At 38.2% G+C, this 20,793-nt stretch overlaps 1 protein-coding gene across 1 annotated transcript; it reads right to left on the bottom strand.

The window, feature by feature from the left end:
* Positions 1 to 20,110, bottom strand: LOC121425238 (angiotensin-converting enzyme-like). The gene is made up of 12 exons (XM_041621255.1): positions 19,379 to 20,110; positions 18,631 to 18,801; positions 14,683 to 14,788; positions 5,917 to 6,060; positions 5,358 to 5,549; positions 4,538 to 4,632; positions 3,914 to 4,086; positions 3,589 to 3,815; positions 2,688 to 2,832; positions 1,842 to 1,940; positions 814 to 936; positions 1 to 340 (listed from the first exon to the last, which is right to left on the bottom strand). Exons 1-12 carry the CDS (start codon positions 19,718 to 19,720, stop codon positions 106 to 108), a joined length of 2,052 nt encoding a protein of 683 aa, XP_041477189.1. The 5' UTR covers positions 19,721 to 20,110; the 3' UTR covers positions 1 to 105.
* Positions 20,111 to 20,793: the final 683 nt, after the last annotated feature.

The raw sequence follows: 20,793 nt of genomic DNA, 5'->3' as shown, positions 1-20,793 counted from the left end.
CCCGTATTACAACACAAGGTCTTTTCAAAGATTATCAATGAATGTTTTTGCGCTTGTGTTTATATTCTATCATGATGATCAAATTCATCATAGCTTATCTCATCATTACATACGGTCACTGGGTTTACTAGGCTCCGTTCGTCCAGGCGTTTGGTCGGGCCTTCTCCTTGCTGACAGTGCCCAGCCAGTAGAATCCCCATTCCTTCGATTCTCTCTCTCCAGAAACTCATTGAGCGGCTGGAAATATTCCAAGAAAGGTGACGTATCCAAATCGTATTGTTGCGTCAAGATGTAGAAGATCTCGGTCCATGAACGTGTTTTCCCAAGTTGCATTGCGGTGCTGTAAAAAGACATAGGACAAATAAATAAAAAACAAAAACAAAGAAGGGATGAGAGAGAAAGAAAGAGAGAGAGAGAGAGGGGGGGGCATGAGTGGGACAGACTGAAAGTAAGGGCAAAATATCTACCAAATCATATTCAAGACTTCTACATCTACTAAAGATCATCCAAAAATAAAATTTACATAACTATCTCAATCCGGGCACTAAATAGTTATATGAGACCATTATTTTGAAGTCTCGAAAAAATATCAATATCATATCTAAAGATCTATCTATCTATCTATTTTTTTATTTTCCTCCTATGTATCTATGTATGTATCTATCTATCTATCTATTTATCTATCTGCCCATCCGTCAATCGATTCACCGTTCCATCTATCTATTCTTCCATGTCTATAATATATCTATCTATCTATCTTTACATCTAATATCTATCTTTCTATCTTGTTTTGTGAATAATGGTGATGCTTACGTAATGAGTTGTCCTGCCACTCTGTTTCCATACAGGTTACAATCTTGGATCGGTCCCGTATGCCCAGCCGCTTGACAAAGTGATTTTATGAATTGAAACTTCATAATCTGCCCAAGAAAATGCCTGAAAATAAAAGAAAGAAAGAAAGAAATATGCACTAGTCATCAGTCGGAGTCATCGGACCGTCAAAGGAATGTAAGAATAATATATCTGAAGTTTAATCAAACTGTTTACTACTAAAAAAATAAAATAAAAAGCTGAACGTTGCAACTACACATGTGGTATAAAATAACAATACCCGGTCCTTGATATCCTTATAATTTTCAGAAAATTAAAACAAAATTAAATATTTGTTATTTCCCTCTCACTCCAAGAATGAGGAAAAAATGACCCATAAGAGCACCTAAAAAATAATCATGGTTTTTGCCTATCAATGCAGCAACGGAAATTCAGGTTATATACCCATCTCGATTTTTGTACAATCTATAAAATTTATTATTTCTGATCAAAATATCCTAAGTAGTGGACAGATGCTATAATCGGATCTTGAAAACGCTCATATCATACCTCCCATGCATATCGGTCGGTATCAATTTCCGTCTTGTTTGATTGTATTCTAATCATTTATATAAAATAAACTTGAAATCGTGGAAAGGAGGAAGGGGGGGGGGCAAATGGAGGACAACGAAAAAACTACTAGCAATTGGAAAAAAAATTCCGTGCCCTAATAATCATTACCTTTTTCATATCGCCACTTATGCAAGGGAGCTAGCGACCTAGCAAGAAAATGTTCAAATATGAAGAGGATAAGGTGCTATTTTTTAGATCAAATAATGTGACATATTTTATTACAACATTTAAGCCTAAAAATGTATATTCATTCTAAAACAAATCAGAGGCGTTGCAAAATCTTATTAAGTGTGTGTGTGTGTGGGGGGGGGGAGGGGGGTGCATTTGCCCCCGCACAACAATCTGCCGCCTCTACTTCTGACCATGGTTGAACTCGTGTGTATAAAAGAATGTCTTACTTTGCATAAGAGTTGTCTGAGATGATATTGAGCTCCGCGCCTGGGTCGAAGTCAGCTTCGGTCCTCTCCAATGGCGGCACAATACCTTCATAATTCGATCTAAGAAAAGAAATAAGAAATTAATCTTGTAATTCATATAGGTTTTGGTTGAATTTACTCATGAAATGACGAACTCGTATAATTATAGACTCAATTTGGACAGGCCGCTGTATTTTGAATCAACACTACAAGGCTCAGATAGAAGATATCCATGTAGAATGTACCGATATGAAATCAATTGAAAATAATTGAATACACATTTTATATATAGGCTTACTAATCAATTTAACAAACAATTGAATATAGATTGGATAGAACTGTGGATTACTCTCTATCACCTTTGGGTTACACGGGCCTAATTACAACTGGCAGGCAAAAGATATTAATTCGAGCCAACCAATTCTCAATTTTTAAATTCGATATTGCTGATTGACGAAAAATGAATAAATATGATTGACAATCTAACACTGATTAGGGAAGCAACCTACTGAACTTCCTTATTCCAAATTGAAAAGATATACCACTACTCTGGAACTATTTTTTTACTGGCGGAAGAATTAGGGCCATTTTACTCTCTCAATTGATGAATTCGATCCTGTCTTCATGAATGCCGATTTATTTTAAATGAGCCGATCGAGGTACCCTTTTCTGGTCAGATATGGAATGTCAGACATAATATCCTGTCTACTGGTAGTAGACATTCGACCCTCGAATTTCCTCCTTATTATTTATGACTTTTTAAGTGCCACTTTAATACACGAGTCTATGGCAAATGAATTAGGCCTGTGACACCTATGACCAGCTAACCTGAGTTTCCACCACTTTGAATTATATTGTTCGGGTTGAATGGATCCATTAAACACACCCCATCGCCACTGATCTACTGCGCTTGCGTAAGGCAAGAGCGCAAGAGAGTCCAACGCAGTCCTCATCAAACCATTAAGTTGTATCTCTGCAAATTTTATAAGAAGGATAGAGAAATCAAAGAACATAAAACCTAAGTGAAGTGAAATGAATAAGTGATTGGTATGTATTTACAAAGGTTAAGTCGAGCTTGGGAAAAGAATGTCTATCTCAATGTAGGCATAACTTCTTGGAATGAGCTACCAGTCAAATCAGAAAAAGCCTGAGCATCAAGGTCAAGTTTTCGTATAGCTGTCTTGGAACATCTTTTTAGAAAATTGAATACATTGAATTTGTTATCATTTATATTAAGTAAATATATATATATATCTTAAGATCTAAGTAAATGAACTAATTAAGTTATGCAGGCAGTGTATTATGCATGTATGTTTATTGCAGACTATAATTAGCGGATTCACATGCATAATGATTCAATGTTCGTTTTAAATTAACAAATTGAGAAACATGTATTAACTGCCTTAATTTTCTAGTTCCTATTATCCTTGTTTTTATGTATTCGTAGCTAATTGGAGATAAACTGTTATTGTATTGGATAACAAATTCAATCATTCATTCATTCATTGCTCGTTCGTTCGTTCGTCCGTTCCTTCCTTTCTTCCTTCACTCGTTCCATTCCTTCATTCCTTCCTTCGTTCATTCATTCATTCGTTCGTTCGTTCGTTCGTTCGTTCTTTCATTCATTCATTCACAAAGTCCTGAATCATAATGTACGCAGGACGACCTGACCTGGCTTGCCATTTATAACTTCTAACCAATCAAAAAGTCTACGTGACACGTTGCTTACTCTCGTCATTCTGCTCGTCCAATGGGAGCCCAAGCTGCCTCAGGTAGGCGGGGCTAAAGACTTCAGATGACGTCAGATCAGCCAGGGCTTCGAACAGCGCGGGACTGGCTGGTTCCCGGAAGGCGATTGGATGGTGGCTGTAGGAGTTTTGGTATTGGGTGTGGCCAAGAATATTATGTGCCCTTGAGAGTTCGTCAATGGTCACTTCCGATGAGCATGTAGAAACCCTACAACACAACAAAATCATAGAAATCATAGAAACAAAGAGGAAAAACATATTTTTGGGACATTCTGTAGGGTCTAAATCCAGAAATCACAGAAGTACCTGAAATCTGTTTGATTGTGGAAGTCCCACGATGTTGGCTCACATGAGACATTGCGACCGTCTTTGGGTTTGCCGAAGACAGAGTTTTCCCAGAAGGACTCGGGAAGCTCTTCAAACCCCATCGAAGTGTAGAAATCCTCCGCGGTCTCGTAAAGTCTTCGAACGTCATAGTTCTGATTTAAAAAAATAAAGAGTGCTTGAATTAAAAAAAAATCCATAATGGTAGGATGCTGGGTGGACAGAAGGACGCCCGTAACCAGGGGGTGGATTTCGCGAAATCCGGCCGCTTGTCAACATAAAAAAAGGAAAGGGTATAGGACTGGAAGAAATGAATAAAAAAATAATAAAAGTTAATAAAGTATGGGGCTTAAACCTTAAACCTCCCTTTTTAGAATGATTAGCTCTTTATATTATTCAGATTTATTTTTTTTAATCAGTTGTTATTATAATTATGTTGAACTTCCATTTTGTTTGTTATCTTTCTGTTTAGTTGTAATGATTGTATTTTTACGAACTTGCTGAAAAACACTCAAATGGGGGCTGAAAACATTTTTTAAAATCCCGTATTGAAATAAATAAAATAAACAGTCCCCAAAGTATAAGTGCAGGAATTATATCTTTCACCTGTTCTTGAAGGAATTGAGTGGGGTCATCATCGTCGACATCGTAAGGTTTGGCGACATCGAATAGATTCGACCACGAGTGGGACCACATACCACCTGAATATTGGAACAACACAAACAGATGTTTCAGTATTACGACAAAGAGAAGATAATTGTATTTCATTTTTATCCTCCTATGGTGCAATAAGTTAGACTTTAATACAACCTGGAGTTCGATCGTTAGAAATACTGTTGTCCTCATTATTTCGATGATTGTTATAATTATCATGAGAAGTAGTGGTAGTGGTGGTGGTTTGTAGTAGTAGTAGTAGTAGTAGTCCACGCGTCGCCTGCGTGTGAGTGCGTATGCATCCCTATGTAACGGGCATACGTGTATGCAGCTAGCCCGACGCGGCACGGGCGCCGGGTGCGTTCGCGCAGAGGCGATGGTCGGACAGCGTTCTGCGGCCGCTTTTCACCAAAATTGCAGCTTATAGCGGATCAATGCGGCCGTATGACATGAGTAGTAGAAGTAGTAGTAGTAGTAGTAGTAGTAGCAGCAGCAGTAGTAGAAGTATATTAGCCCGGGTATAGTAGAAGCAGGAAGTATATATTAGCCCGGGTATAGTAGAATTATAGCGGTAGTAACAGTAGTATTAGTAGTACATGTAGTAGTAGTAGTAAGAGAAATAGCAGTAGTAGTAATAGGTCTATTTGGTAGTTGCAGTATTCCGTTCATCCCGTTTCACCCTTCCTCATCCCCTCCTCTGCTTCTTTTACCAATCCCCAATCCATTAATATGGCTATGGCAATTTGAACTTTTGACAGCTAATTGGGCTCACCAAGAAGATGTGAAGGAATCGGTCCATCTAGATCAATGACCTCGGGTCCATGTATATCATACAACCTCCTCCTGATGAATGCATGGAGGTTGTTATACAGAGGCTGAAGATCGGTCAGTAGGTCCGACATGGTGTTTTCCATATGGGGCATGTTGTACTCTCTCCGCAATAAGTCCCCGTGATCGTCAAAACCTATGACAATCGAGTGTTTGAGACATTAGTTTTGGTTATTTCTAAGGCAACTTTCGTCATGTAGAAGAATAGTCATTTGAGATACAGTGAGTATACTGTATTTAGTATATCTGTATACAGAGACATTATTAGAGAAAAACAAAACATAATTATGATAATAATGCAACCATGCTGGTCACCATATAACTTACATAGTACACTCTTCAGAGTTATACAGGGTAGCCTTTTCTGCAATGATCACCCCGGAATTTAATTTTGTGCTGGAAACATGCATAGGATGAACATATTCCAGTAAAGCCGAATAAAAAAATAAGCTTACAATGGTTATAAACGTGATGATTTATGATATAGAATTAGAGGATCTTACCGCTCTGTTCCGCCACAGTGTTGCTGAGTTCTACGAACCGTTGGAAGTCATCCCGATTTGGAGCCCCTGTCTCGTTCCGCCAACCCTGCCACGCCCAGAGAAGCTCCTCATCGTCGCGACTCTCACCCATTACACGTTTCAAATCTGAAATAAGAGTTGGATGAGTTGAAATGGTTAATGAAAAATTCGTACTTCTTTGAGTGACTGTATATATGCCGGCATGGTTTATTGGGAATCATGCTTATTTTTGCTGAGAACTGAGTGATAGAGATGGTGATGACGGTGCATGATGATGATGATGATGGTGATGGTGATGATGATGATGATGGTGATGATGATGGTGATGATGGTGATGATGATGGTGGTGATGCTGTGGACAGGAATAACCGTCGTTTATGGGGACTTATCTAATAATTTCTGACATTTTGCTATCATCCCCATTCACCGACGGTATTAGTGCAAGCCTGCATTTTTAATCATTTCTCCCGATTCGGGCTTATGGTGTTTTGCATAGATTTTTCAAATATTCTTTTTTTTCAAAAGGTCTAAATGACACTATATTATCTTGAACGATAGTCCACTGTGTTCGTTAGGCTCTATTTTTTCCTTTGATACTACGATATGTGAAAAAAAAGATCAGAAATATTTTTACCGATAATTCATTTCTTATGTTTTCTTTTTTTTTTGCAAAAAATGAAAAAATAAAGTGGTCATTTTCACTTCTCTGTGCACGATTCCTGGTAAACGGTACGTTTGAGTTTACCTTGAGCATTAAGTGTCACGCACTAGAACGTTTAGAGAAATCGAATACAAACATATTAATCCTTCAGGACACTGCAAAATCATGAACTTTTCAAATCTGAAACCTCCTTTTTTGAGTTCGGTCCTATAATGTATTTCATATTTGAGTGACGTAACCCAGAGAAAAATCGGGTAAGTTTAAGTTATATCCTTTTTTCTATAACACCGTTTCCCCTAAAGAAGTTGACGTGTTGCCTGCCTGAAGAAAACAACTGTCGTGCATGCGAATAGGATTTTGTCAAAAAAATCCTCGATTTGACAAAGATCTTGATATAGCACCTGACAAGAAGATCCTACTCGGGATGATCAGAACACTATCCAAACAAACTAAGATATCCTCAACGTCCAAAGGTCATCAAAGTTGTCAAGTTCGAGAAAGCAAGATCATTCATGGACATTATATTCACCGAGGAGGCGAGACATTTGACATTAGATCTAAACAAGATGACACGGTAACCACGTAATTCTTGATTTCCAAATATTGGATTCCCCCCAAAAAACCTTTTCTCGTATATCCAGGATGTTGATTATTCTTTATATCATTCAACTCCGGGGGGGGGGGGGGGGTTCAAAGGAGGATGTGATACTGAACATCGATTTATTTCTCCTTTTTCATTATTAGCCCTCCTTATTTTCGACAAAAACAGCTACATAAAAGAACATTAAACATGACAGGTTTCTGAGTAACAATGGCAAAACTACAAACACGAGACATCTTGAAGACCGTTAGATGAAAGTTGCCAGCACTGACTAGTTGACTTTCTCCGACAATTACCATAGTGAAAATCAGAGGGCAGAGCCTTTGTGCCAATCAAAACCAAGGATTTCTCTGAAATTGTCAGTGCTGACAATATTTAATCAAAGCTGACAATTTTCATGAAACGCCCCCGAATTCGTCATAAATAAATATTTTGTGGTTAAATGATGATTCTCATATAAGTCGAGTGAAATTGAAACACACTAGTTTAACAAAGGTTTCTTTATTATGCAAATCATACGAGCCTACACAACGATTTCTTGATTATGATAAGGTACATGTATGAAGATATTTTATGATGTGAACTATGAATGTCATAATCATCACAAAAATTCATCAACTCCAACGACAATATTATCTCCATGAGCATCATTATCATGAATTTCCACCGTGACCGACATGCGTCATTATGTACACCATCATGATCATCGCTTTGTCGGTACCAACATCATCAACCCCACATCCACCATCATCGTTCATTTAGCCATCATCAACATCATCATCATCAGCAGCATTATCATTTCTATCATTTCCATCATCATCATCATCATCATCATCATCATCATCATCATCATCATCATCGTCGTCATTATCATCTACATTACCATCATCGTCACCACCTCCACCACCACCACCACCACCATCATCATCGCCACCTTCATCATCACCATCATCATCTTCTTCACCATCATTGCCATCATCATCCCTATCACCATCATCGACATCACCACCACCACCACATCATCATCATCACCGTCATCATCATCACCATCATCATCATCGTCATCATCATCATCGTCATCATCATCATGATCATCAACATCATCATCCTTGTCATCATCATCAACAACAGTATCATCATCATCATCACCATCCTCCTAATCCTCATCCTCCTCCTCCTCATCATCATCACCATCACAACCATCATCATCATTATCGTTGTCTACAGAATAACATCTTGGTCGTCATGATCATCATCATCACCTACTACCACCATCGCCACCCATCATGCCACCCACTCTACCATTTCCACCCCTTTTGGATCCCCAGCATGATCCCCCAAACCAGGTGTATACCCCATCCCATCATAAGTTCACCCTCCTGCGTATAGCGTTTCGCTTCATTGCTACTTTCCATTTCGCGAGATTAACAAAGGTCCTTGACCATGAGTAACATGATGATGTCTGGCTGAAGATCAAGACTTTGTGATCATCACCAAAGCTGTCATCACATCCCACTTCAATGATGACATAAAACACGAGAGGGACCATAGTATCGATTCATTTTCCTCGCTTTCATCGTAACTTGCCGTAACCACACCTGGTAGGGGTCGCCATGGTTACGCATCTCTAAATGTATTATTCCAAATGTTTGCATGTGTATAATAAAAAAGAAGGACGAGTCGTAAGTTTCTTACGAGTCCTGATGTAGATCTAATACGTAATCGGTATAAACTGCAACTTCTGCAAATGCCAATACTTTGTTTGAACTTTAGACAAATTATCACTCACGAATAAAAACAAAAAAATATATTGCTTTTTTTAATGTCCTTACAATACATCTGAAATCCGTTTTGTTTTAAGCCTGTGCATAAGCGGCGGAGCTAAATTTGAGGTGGGGGGGGGGTGGTCCCCCTAATTTTTTGTTGATAACCTTTGTTTTCTGCGTCTCCCCCTAAATTCAGGTGGACCCCCCTTCAATTTTGTGGCCCCCCTAAAATTTTGGTTGATAACTTTTTTTTGCTTGTCAAATTTTTTACCTGTGTACATCCCAAAAATTTCAGGTGGACCCCCTAAATATTTTGGCTTCCGCCGCCAATAAGCCTGTGGCGCACGATCCAAACGCAATCAGGTTTTGAAACAAATTGCATTTTCTATTAATCATGAATGTTTAGAAATGAAAAAAAATATAATAATAACTGAGCTCCGAAAAAAGATCAACTACTCGAAATTTTATTTAACTGAAATACTGCATTTCGTTTACGAAATCAATACTGTTTTCGATCGGTTCCGTCCGTAAGAGTACTAAAGGTGATTAGTCAAGCATTGACATCATGTTTGATTATAAAATAACGAAATAAACAAAATATCTAAAAAAGATGATACCTAACTTGAGTAATGTTAGGAATTCATTCAACTATTTAGATTGGAAATTGTGAGTTTTTTAAAGCTTGAATGTGAATGTTAAATGTTCCCGCATTATCTAATGCAGACAGATCAAAAGGGATTTGTTGAGAGAACTTTATAGTCCGACTCGTCCTGGGGGTAAATATAGGATTGGTTTACACTGATATTCTACCACAATAATACAAAATATGGATGGTGGCCACGTGTATCTGATTATTAAGATGGCCAGCATGCATGTGCTCCCCATGTTGAACCAATTATCATATCAAGCAGCTCCCCAGGCATGCCAGGTGACGTGTCGGTATTGGCAAGTGGGAACGAATTTTCTAAGAAGAGGTGGGGAAGGGGGCGCTTCCAGGGGGCGGCTTCAAGTGGCGACGTAATAATTATCAGAAGCAAAAAATAAGGCGGCTGTATCGCTGGTTCAAAGTTAATATTCGCACAAATTGTCACACAGCGTACATCACACTCGTTGGGAATTTATAGGTTGCTGGTATTTTGAAGACTGGTTAGACGGAGGGGGGGGGGTGTTGTAACGGCCTGGTAATAAAGGCTTCCGACGTGAGGGTCAAGTTGAGACATAATGACCAGAAGCCACGAGACGTGAGTTTACAATTGATTTAAATATTGCATCAATTTCACACAGCACGAATCCCACACGGTGACGGGGCAGGGGTCTATGAACGATTTTTCAAGAGGGGTGCTTTTTTTAAAAAAGAAAATGACAACCCCCCCCCTAATAAAAATGTCTTCTCTCCCGAAAGAAAGTGATTCTATCAAGAAAATTCGACAAGTATAATGAAAACAAATGAAAGAAAGAAATGAATAAAAAATAATTCCAAAATTAAGGTGATAATTTTTGTCAAGCCTTTCCCCAAAAGTGGATACGACTATCACTTTATGTGTTTATTTCGTAAACCAAGCCTAATGACATACATTTGTACCAACCAAATTTCCAGAGGGTGCTTCGCAGGGGCTGCGAAACGGTTTTCAAAGTGGGTGGGGGGGGGGGGCTGGCTATGCAAAAAATCACAATCATATGGTAAATTTTACGTTCCGCGGCCCCTGCAGTGCGTTATCCCTAGAAAAATGTTAAGGGGTGCTTCAGCACCTCCGCTTCTCAGGGCCATGAGCATAGGCGGCGGAAGCGGGGGGACGGGGGGGGGGGACGTGTCCCCCCTAAATTTGAGGAGGGGGGGACGGTCCCCCCTAAATTTGTTGTTGATGACCTTTTTTTTTGCTTGTCTGTCAAAAAATTGTTGTTTGTCCCCTCCTAAAATTTTTCGCTTCCGCCGCCAATGGCCATGAGACAGCGATGGATGAGAGATGCTAATATTTGGGCCCGGTTAATTGAAAGAGGGGATGGCTTCAACAGGACATCAAGTGGCGGTTTAATGATCAGAAGCCAGAAGAGGCGAGTTTACAATATTATTGATTCGAAATGCTGCACTAATTTTCACACGACATCCATCAAACGGGAACTGACGAGTGGCTGAAATTTGGGACTTGCGATTGATTTTTTTTTGCTTGCGTTTAAACGCAACTCTTCCTGCAACGGACGTCAATTAAGGGGCGGCTTCTAAGTGGCGTTGTAATGACAAGAAGCTTTTTGTAAAAAAAGGTAATTGGGCTTCTGGCACAAAATGTTGCATCATTATTTTTACACAAATACAAATCGCTCTAATGTGTCGAAATCGACAGATTTTCTCATGTACGTGGATGGAGGGAAAGAGGGAGACAAGACCTGAAGAACATGAAGGAGGTCTTTTAGAAGGGACGAAACCCCTAACCATAAGTAAAATTAATTTAGTTGCTGAAACAAATTTCAAAGAATGAATGTGTAAATGCTTTCAATTTTAAGAAAATTCGTGTTTGTGGTATTTTAGGGGGCATGGGTATGCTTAGATATTTTCATCATAATTCGAATGATATGACATCTGCTGGCATTGATCCAAACTTTAAATTAGCGTTAATATTGAATTTATTGTATTTGGGTTTGGGTGCTTTGATGTTCGTAGATCGGAGGGGGAGATGTGACATATCCATGGTGACATTATATACTAAACATACATGACATACATTAGTTAAATAGTTACCGAAGGAAATGTACGTGCTTGAATGCACGACTTCACAACCACTTGGGGGCGTTGAAATGCGACAGGGGAGGGGGGGGGGAGGCAGGGGAATGACCATCCGATTATTTTATAGCGATAAAAGGACGGAAAAGATAAAAATACTGCAAGAAAGAGAGAGGAAAGCGTGAAAATTAGTGAAAAAAATGTTGATCTTGTTGGCGTTGAAACGCGAGTTATGGAGAGGGAGGGGCAGGGGAAAGACTGCCCTGATTATTTATGGTGTTACAAAAAGAATAAATAAAAGAACGAGGGAAAAACAAATAAAATTGAAGATTGTGAGAGAGATAGAAAGAGAGAGAAAGCTGGATGAAGATAAGTAAAAAAAAAAAATCTCTAAATACACTGCATAAGAGAAAATTCCGCATTTAGATAAGCTCCCTTATGGTCTTGGGAAGCGGGGAGGGGGGGGGGGGGGGCTGAAGCACTCCCAATTTTTTTTTGGGGTGGGGAGGGGAGGGGGAGGTACTGCGTATATTCCAAATCACCTTCTAATGGAGTGAAAACCTTTTATTTTATCAAGTGTTTTTTTTCCAAACCAGCACCCCCATATCAAAAATTTTTCCCAGGGCCCTGGCTCCCCCTTTATCAAATTGCCATGGCGCCGCCCCGGCACTCGACAACAATGGTGATCTATAACAGCCAACCATCTTGAAACAATCGTACAAAAATAATGAGCCATTTGAAATATCCCCATCTACTGACACCCCACCCAATCATCACAAAACGAAAGCATATCGAATAGATAGTGCAAGTCAGAAAACTTGTTATTTTGGGGCCCTGTTACATAAAGCTAGGTTAATCGTGGGGCTCATTTAACAACTGATCATTCACAATAATCAATGCTATCAATCGTAGAAACCAGCCTTACGATCAATCGCTAGGTTTTGTTTAACAGGGTCCTGGTGACACATCCAATCACGCTGCGGTGCCTGTTCAGCAACCGTCTAATTGATCTCGTTCAGGTTCTAAAATAATGCTGATGTCACCAGCATTTAACCTTTGACCCCGTGAGGTCAACATTATTACGGAATATCGGTAGATTATTCATGACACCTATTTGACCTCCAAACACCCCCTTTCGTGACGGTTTTATTAGGAGTACTAATCCATGTGGTTAGTTAAATGAAAAGTAGGAGAGACCAACATGACCAAAGGAGGTGATGTAGGGTCAAGTTTAGGTTTAGATTTAAAAAATACATTCCAGAGGAAATGACCTCAATATGACGTCTTGTGGTAGGCCTATAGTGCGAACGGTTTACTAATTGATATCCCATGCTATATACAAGTGTACCTTGCTATAAGTGCGATACCCCGACGCTTTTATCCAAAATCTGATTTTTAATGCATTAGTTAATTAAACAAAAATAGTGAATGCTGAATTGGTGTTATTGATGACATAAAATGATATGTTGAATTGATAAAGGATAAGTTTAAGTTATCATCGGAGTATAAAAGTAAAGCTTAAGATGTAACACAACTTCAAATAAATACTTCATTCTTTAAAATCTTACTTGTACTTTCACGGAAATATATTTCCCATATACTTTCGCTGACGAGTTTGAATACTGCCAGTTCAAAAGACCGAAGAACAATAAAACAAAAGTCATAATTCATATGATATTCTTTTTAGAAAGTGACTGTAAGCGATATTTATCATCTTAAAGAAAAATATCTTATTATTGATAATTATTTCAATTTAAACTTTTTTGTTTGAGATTTTAAAACACCTGTTTGAAATGTTAAAACAACTACTGTACGATTCACATCGTAAACAGCGTTGTTTAAATTATTTATAACAGTGAAGACTTCATATTTTTTTGATATAACATGACTCCTTTTTACATTCATCGCGATAAACAGGAATGATATTCGATCAGGAACATAAATTCACGTTTACATAAATTTTAAGGCTTTTTAAATCGGTGAAAGCACATTTCGTTATGGAACAAAATACAATGTTTACGACATGTTGCATAACCCTTGAACCCTTCATAAATTGAAGTGGGCGTGAACTCATGTATCCATCCCCCACAGGCCCACTTTCTTTTTATTGTTCTGTTATTTAATACCATTCCATTATTTTTTTTATTCTGTGAACATTTTCTCTTTTTTTCATAGCTGCATATGAGCATGAATGATAATTAAACAAGTCTAGTTTTTTTTTCATCTCGAATAAAACGTCAGCAGTAACCTAAACGATTTTGTAGCATTCTTTGATAATCACAATGATTCGAAATGAAACTATATGAAATTTGTGTTCACTTTCTTTCTTCTAATAATAATTTTCACATTTTGTTTTATTCGTGAATATTTTATTTCAAGTTATCATGAATGACCACGATAAAATTGATACCTTCTTATCCCTTATGTCTTCTATTACAAGACAAAAACCAATGTTCTTTAAGATCGAGCCCTCTCATTATCCTTTCTTCCTTTCCCATATCCAAATTCCAGGCCATTTCTCATGCTCTTCTTCTTTCCCTCTTTTTTCTTATTTTTAAAAAAATATTTTGAAAACATGCATATAGGGGCATTTGCCCCCTGCCCTCCCCACACGTGGCACCACCCCTGACACAATTATGACATGAAACTGAAATATATAAAAAAAAACTATATTATGACATCGAACCGAGTCATCTTCCACAATACGTACGCTATGGATAACGGGGGAGCATTTCATGAACATTTTTTTGTCCGACAAGTTGTCGGATCTAACACAACTTTCCTTGATTTTGATTGGCTCAGAAGCATTGTTACTATGGTAACTGTCGAATAAAACAGGATTTGTCGGATAAAACGTCCTCCGGGTTGTTATGCAAGAGTCAAGCCGGCTAAGCCGACTACGCCATTGGTCGGCTCCGAGTCGGATTCTTCGGCGCCTGTTTTGCATTGCATGGGCATGTTGGGATTGGACTTGATAAAGACCATGAATATTAAGATGCATTACCTGGATCTAGAGGCAGGCATTCTTGCCGTGCTCGCCTACCACGTTTCTTCCTGCAGACCTGAGCTGTGTGGTATCTCTGCTCCATACGAGACTTCACATCTTCAAGCTGTAATAAATATACAAAGATAAATGAAAGACTGACATCAATTGTCAGTAATTTTCTTGATCAGGAAATTATGATTTTCTGCAAGAACAACTATATACGTGTACTATGAATTAAAGGAAATCTGGTTACAAATAGAGGGTCCAATATACTGAATTATCAACACATTGTATTATTGGGTATGTTATTATACAGGGATGTTTAAAGAGATATAGCTTAATATCTTTCTTTGTATCTTAATCAATCGTCCGTTATGAAGTATTATTAGTGAGATATATAATAAACAACACTTTGTCATCAACACGGAAATTCGGACAAAAATATTGAAAGATTGAGTGAATTTCGATGAGAAAGTATCTTGCCGTCTATTTACAGGCCTATAGGCCTACAGTACAATATTTGGATTAGACTTGCTTTGAATTGATTTTTTTCTGCTCTTGTTTTCATTTACAATTCATAATAATACATACATGATAAACAGAGAATAATTGGATTACAATATAAAGTTGAAAAAGTGAACGTGTCTACAGAAATAACACCGTACACAGCAAAAAAAAATAGCACATTGTTATAGCCTGTTAAAGTTGAAACAGTTGTTTAAAAAGTTTAAACAATATAGTTGAAAGAGTGACGGGCTTATAACAACGTACTTAAAATTTTAAACAGCATTTTTACAGTGTATTTGACTGAATTACAATAGGTTATACTACAAATAAATAAAGACATCGTCTTAAGTATAATTTAGGATGAAATGGCAGAAAGTCTGGAAACAACAAGTTTCATTGAATCCAAGGATATGTCCATAGAACGATTTTAGATCCCTCTATATATCTAAAAGAATATGATTTTCTCATCCTCTCACGGAAGCGGTGTTTGGATCGAAGCTTTCATCGCAAATCAACTTATCCAGGAGCCCGTAACACAAAGCTTAGCAATGATCGTAGAACAAATGTTCACGATTGATTGCATTGACTACAGTGTACAATCAATCGTAAAAATCAAGCATACGATCAATCGTTGTGTTTTGTGTTACAGAGCCCAGGACATCCCATGACTGAAGCTGAACTTCTCAACTGGTTTATTATTCAACCTGTCAAGCAACCAACCGATCTAGGTCAAGTTCGAAATTGGTTTATTTGGGTTTTTCTCTGTGAACCGACTCGATGAAAACCCCTCGAACAGACGAAATGTAAATAATAGTGATCGAGCCCATTGCTGTACACACATGCAGAAGAAAAATTACCCAGGAGGGGGGGCAAGGCGTATACAAATTTTCGAAGAAACCTGAAAGCGAGAGAGCGAAGCGCCTGAGATTGTCATGGGGGGGGGGGGCTTCTGCATAATTATTCTAAAGTAAAATCGAGGGATTTTGTTCTGCACTTTTGGTGAAGTGTGTGAAAATTTTCAGTAAAAAATTTAAGTTTTAAAAATTTCGGGGGGGGGGCTGCCCCCCTGCTCGCTCCCGTTGCGTATGATCGAGCATTCTCTGTATCTTCTTAAAAATAAAAATGTTTTAAGAAAAATATGTAAATACAGTTTAGAAACTAGAAAATAAGCACTCGTAGTGCAGTCACTATACGAGCACTGTAGGTGCTAAATTAGCACTTCATTTTTACAGTGTACATATCGAATAATTAAAAAAAAATATATATTTAAAGCAAATTAGATAACAGCTTACATCCAAAATGCAAACTCCGTTGATCAACTTAAGACAGTGCTTAAAATCTACCTTTTAAACGCGTACATTTTCCCTATACTCATATCAGAATGTGGGTTGGTCTGTAATTATGGAGGTGCACATCGTTGTTTGTGTTTTGTGATTCTATTTTTTAGCGTTTAATTCAAATGAATTGAAAAGGTTTTATCATTAATGCACTTTGCAGCCAGGAGGCTGAATTGTGTACAATATACAGGATTACAACGAAGATATAGTGTACAAATCTGTTTAAAAACATCAAACATGATATAAAAACAGTAGGAATATAAGAGTGTAAACATGCGTGTCAAAATAAAAATATGAAGTTTAAAATAGAAATTAAAAAGTGTTGGTGGAGGAAGGAATTAAAAGCCTATGCACTTAGAAACTCCACAGTACCGGTATATTAACTGCCTTACAAAGTGATCGAATAATGTTTAAAATTATTGAAGACAAATTGGTCTGTATTATTGAAATGGCATGATATCGTGCAATTTAGTGTACACCTTTAAATTCTGAAAATAATGCATTGGTGGATATTTTATTAAGATTGGTCAAAGGGATGGGCATAAGTACAATATTGCCAGTTAAACATATATTACATAATTTTGCTTGTTTTTTATACCCCCTCTTTTTTCGGGGGCGGGGGCACTTATTCCACTTATTCACCAGACACAAATTTCAAAATGTATACATTTCAATTCCCCTTCGACGAAAGTCGGAGGGGTTTACAAGTCACGGCTTCATAATATTTATTCACTGGCACGTGTGCATCTGTATAAAAAAAAGCCAGGGTCGTGTCAAGTTCCTTGATATACCTATCAAGCAATAGAAAGATCTAATCATATTTCAGAAAACCAATCATGATGTTAAAATTTGGATGAATCAACAAACGATCTTTCATTTTTACTATGAAATGGGTGACGTGACATCTGCTCCTGCGGGAACCGCTCCGGGCTTAATTTCATCTAAGATGTAAGCGTATTTAGGGTTGCAATCACTCATTCAATGAACAAGGTTATAATATAACCTTGTTCTCAGTTATATGTCCATGTGTGGCAAAATAATGGTGGCAATATTTGGCTTAATTTCTCTTTTTATATGGGACAAATGCTTGTTTTTCTTACACTGTCAGTTTTCATTACAGGCATTTATCATATAACTTGGCTCTTATGTAAATTTAATTCTTGAAATTATTTTTTTCTTAATTAAATATAGAGATTAAAAAATGAAAATTTTCTTGCCATATTACTTTCCACCAATAGAGGGCGTACACAAAAATATGCCCAAAATTCAAGTTTTTGAGCGCTCTGGTGAATACAAAAATTATTCCCAAGTTACTAATGAAAAATAAATTGCAACCGTGTGGAAATCAGTAATTTTGGTCACAAAAGTGATATTTTAATGATTTTTCAAAGTGTGTGCTATGTACAGCATTGGCATACCATAGTCCTACCTGTAGATTCCCCACAGGCAGGATGGTAGCAGTGAACCAGTGGTTGCAATAGGGTTTTATGTTAGGTAGGGTATAGTGTTAAACCAAGGGTTGAAGTTGGTCATTCTACAAGTGTGTGGAATTTAGAGCGGAGCAATTGCAATGTCGCCGGAGAAAATATCATGGAATTCACCATGAAATGTTTCTTTTTGGTTTCAGGCATAGGCGGCGGAAGCGGGGGGGACGTGTCCCCCCCTAAATTTTAGGTGGGGGGGGGACGGTCTCCCCCTAAATTTTGTTTTGATAACCTTTTTTTTTTTTTTTTTTTTTTTTTTTTTGCTTCTCACAAATTTTTGGGGCGCTTGTCCTATTTTTTACATGTGTCCATCCCAAAATTTCAGGTGGACACCCCCTAAATTTATTGGCTTCCGCCGCCAATGGTTTCAGGCATACCTTACTTTATAATTATAAAAATATGATTGCGCGGATAAGCACCGGCGATATCTGTTTATATATTAAGTCATACATAATAATTGATAATTCATGACAATCATAATAACGTGACAAAAAGTCTTAAATCACCAGTGCCTGTACGTCACCTGTGTATATATGGCAAACATGAATGCGTTTCTTAAAATAATTAATTGTAAGGACAATATAAATAGTCAAAATCGTATATTTACAATGCGATCTTCATACAAAATAATCACTTACTTCTTGGGTGACTTCGTTGACGTACTTGGGCGAGCCCGACGTCGAGGCGACGGCTTCGAGCTCGCGCCTGATATCGTACGATATCTGATGAGATGGGTAGGTATGGTAATAGGTCTGGGCCGTCTGACGGGCCTCGGAATCAAACCGAGTGATTCGAATCTGAGCCTCAACCTGATAGAGAAATGGGGGAAAAATTAATGATGAAATTCCTAGGAAATGTTTTCCACGGAGGACCAATCACTTGATAACAATGTTGTTGTTAGCCATCGGTCATTCAATGATGTAATACAAGTGAAAATGGAAATAAACAGGGTCACTTTTGAAGCTAAGAATAAATTACGATGAGTTATACAAAATATATGCGAATTATTCATGTACTATAACATGTCACAGATTATCATCAGAATAAGGTTGATTTTTTGTCTAAAACTAACTATGAAACATTATCTGACAATAGTAATCTATTATTATTATCGTTATTTATCATTTTACAAGAGTAAGATGTATAATAATTTTTCACATTACTTTCATAATATGAAGATCAAACATCAAAGTCATTATACTTCAGAAGAGTCATGATTATTTACTCGGTTTTTAATTTGCTCCTAAAATAAATTGATTTAGGCTTAGAAATCTAACTAAGAGAGAGAGAAAAAAATAAGAATTATCACATATTGTATTACTGACAGGTGAAAATACTTGTCTTTTAATTCAATTAAAACATGTGAAATGAAATCATCATAATTACCTTTATTTGTCGATTTTCCTCGGTCAGATTGGTATAATAGGTCCATTTTTTCTCCATTAATCCGGGGAACTCCCCATCGGCACGATGGTCGAAATCGTCCAAGAAGGCTTTTATGATCTGGTTCGGGGTTGGGTCGCCATCGCCCTCCGTCGACGTCGCACCACCGAGCACGAACGTCCCCGTATTGTCGGGAGCGACGACGGAGCTGAGCGAGCTGGATGCATCGTTGGTTTCGAACGCCGCTCCGAACTCAAACTGAGCGGAGACCAGCATCGGGCTGTCATGCCGTGAAACACCGAGGATGAGGGCGAAGAAAATTACAATGTGCTGGAGAGCCGTCATGGCAGCAAATACTTTGGTTTCTTGTCGTATTTGAAAGAAAATGGGGAAAAGAATTTATGAGTTTCACTTAATTCTCGGATGCTCAAAATACTCCTGTATTTGTCCAGATGAATATTATTATTCAACATTGGCAAACATCACTTTTCCGTGAACTCTACCATGCCTCTTTCGGGGCACTCGAAATTACATCAATATTTAACAAGAATATCCTTGACAATGATGATGAAAAAGTTGAATATCAAGCTCAAAACTCCGTGAATTCCAAATGCTGATTATGGAGATGACATTTTCCGCTGCATCAACTTCTTTCGGCGGATTCTCATCTCAGAATGCAAAATGAACCTGAACGTTCTTCTTCTCCTGACCCGTACATCAGACGTCTAGCTCACTTATTATTCTCCATTTCTATAGTCTCTTACCCCATCCCTCCCTCACCATCACCTCTCTTTTTTGGACGAGACTTCCACCAGCGTACCCCATCGTACCATCCCACCTAACCCCTGTGAGAGATTCGTCCAATCAGCGCCCAGAGCTTCCACATCGCACCGACTCACCCTCACATTTCATCCAATCGGCGCGCACGTTGCGTCGACACGAAGAGTCGCGAGAAAGATCCCTCCAATCCGCACTCGCCTCTACAGCGACAGAAGTACAACCAATCAACGCTCGTCTTACATCGCGCACTGGCTACCGAGGGATTTCGCGATTATCCAATCAGGATCCACGTACCATTACAGCTGGAGAAAGACTCGAGTGATCGTGGAGCACTTTTCGGAAAGTCTGCACAGGGAGGGAATCACGGAAGTGTCATGACTTTTGCCCGAAATAACACAGTTCATTTTCTCTCTACCATTTTCACAGTGGATTTTCCTCCCTGAGTAATGGGGGTGATAGAGGTGGAGAATGTTTATCCCAGGTTATCTTCTGTTGGATGAAGTTTATATTCCTCGACATCACGAAACGAACCGAGTCGTGGGAACGAATACGTCATGATGTTGGCTTAGTTTTTTAAAAAAAACCTGGGCAAACCAAAATAATGTTAAGCTATCAAGAGCAAAAGTAATAACATTCAA

Source organism: Lytechinus variegatus, chromosome 12, assembly GCF_018143015.1.
Source record: "Lytechinus variegatus isolate NC3 chromosome 12, Lvar_3.0, whole genome shotgun sequence".
NCBI classification, from domain to species: domain Eukaryota; kingdom Metazoa; phylum Echinodermata; class Echinoidea; order Temnopleuroida; family Toxopneustidae; genus Lytechinus; species Lytechinus variegatus.
The sequence above is the reverse complement of the archived record's forward strand: the minus strand, read 5'-3'. Positions and strand labels throughout refer to the sequence as shown.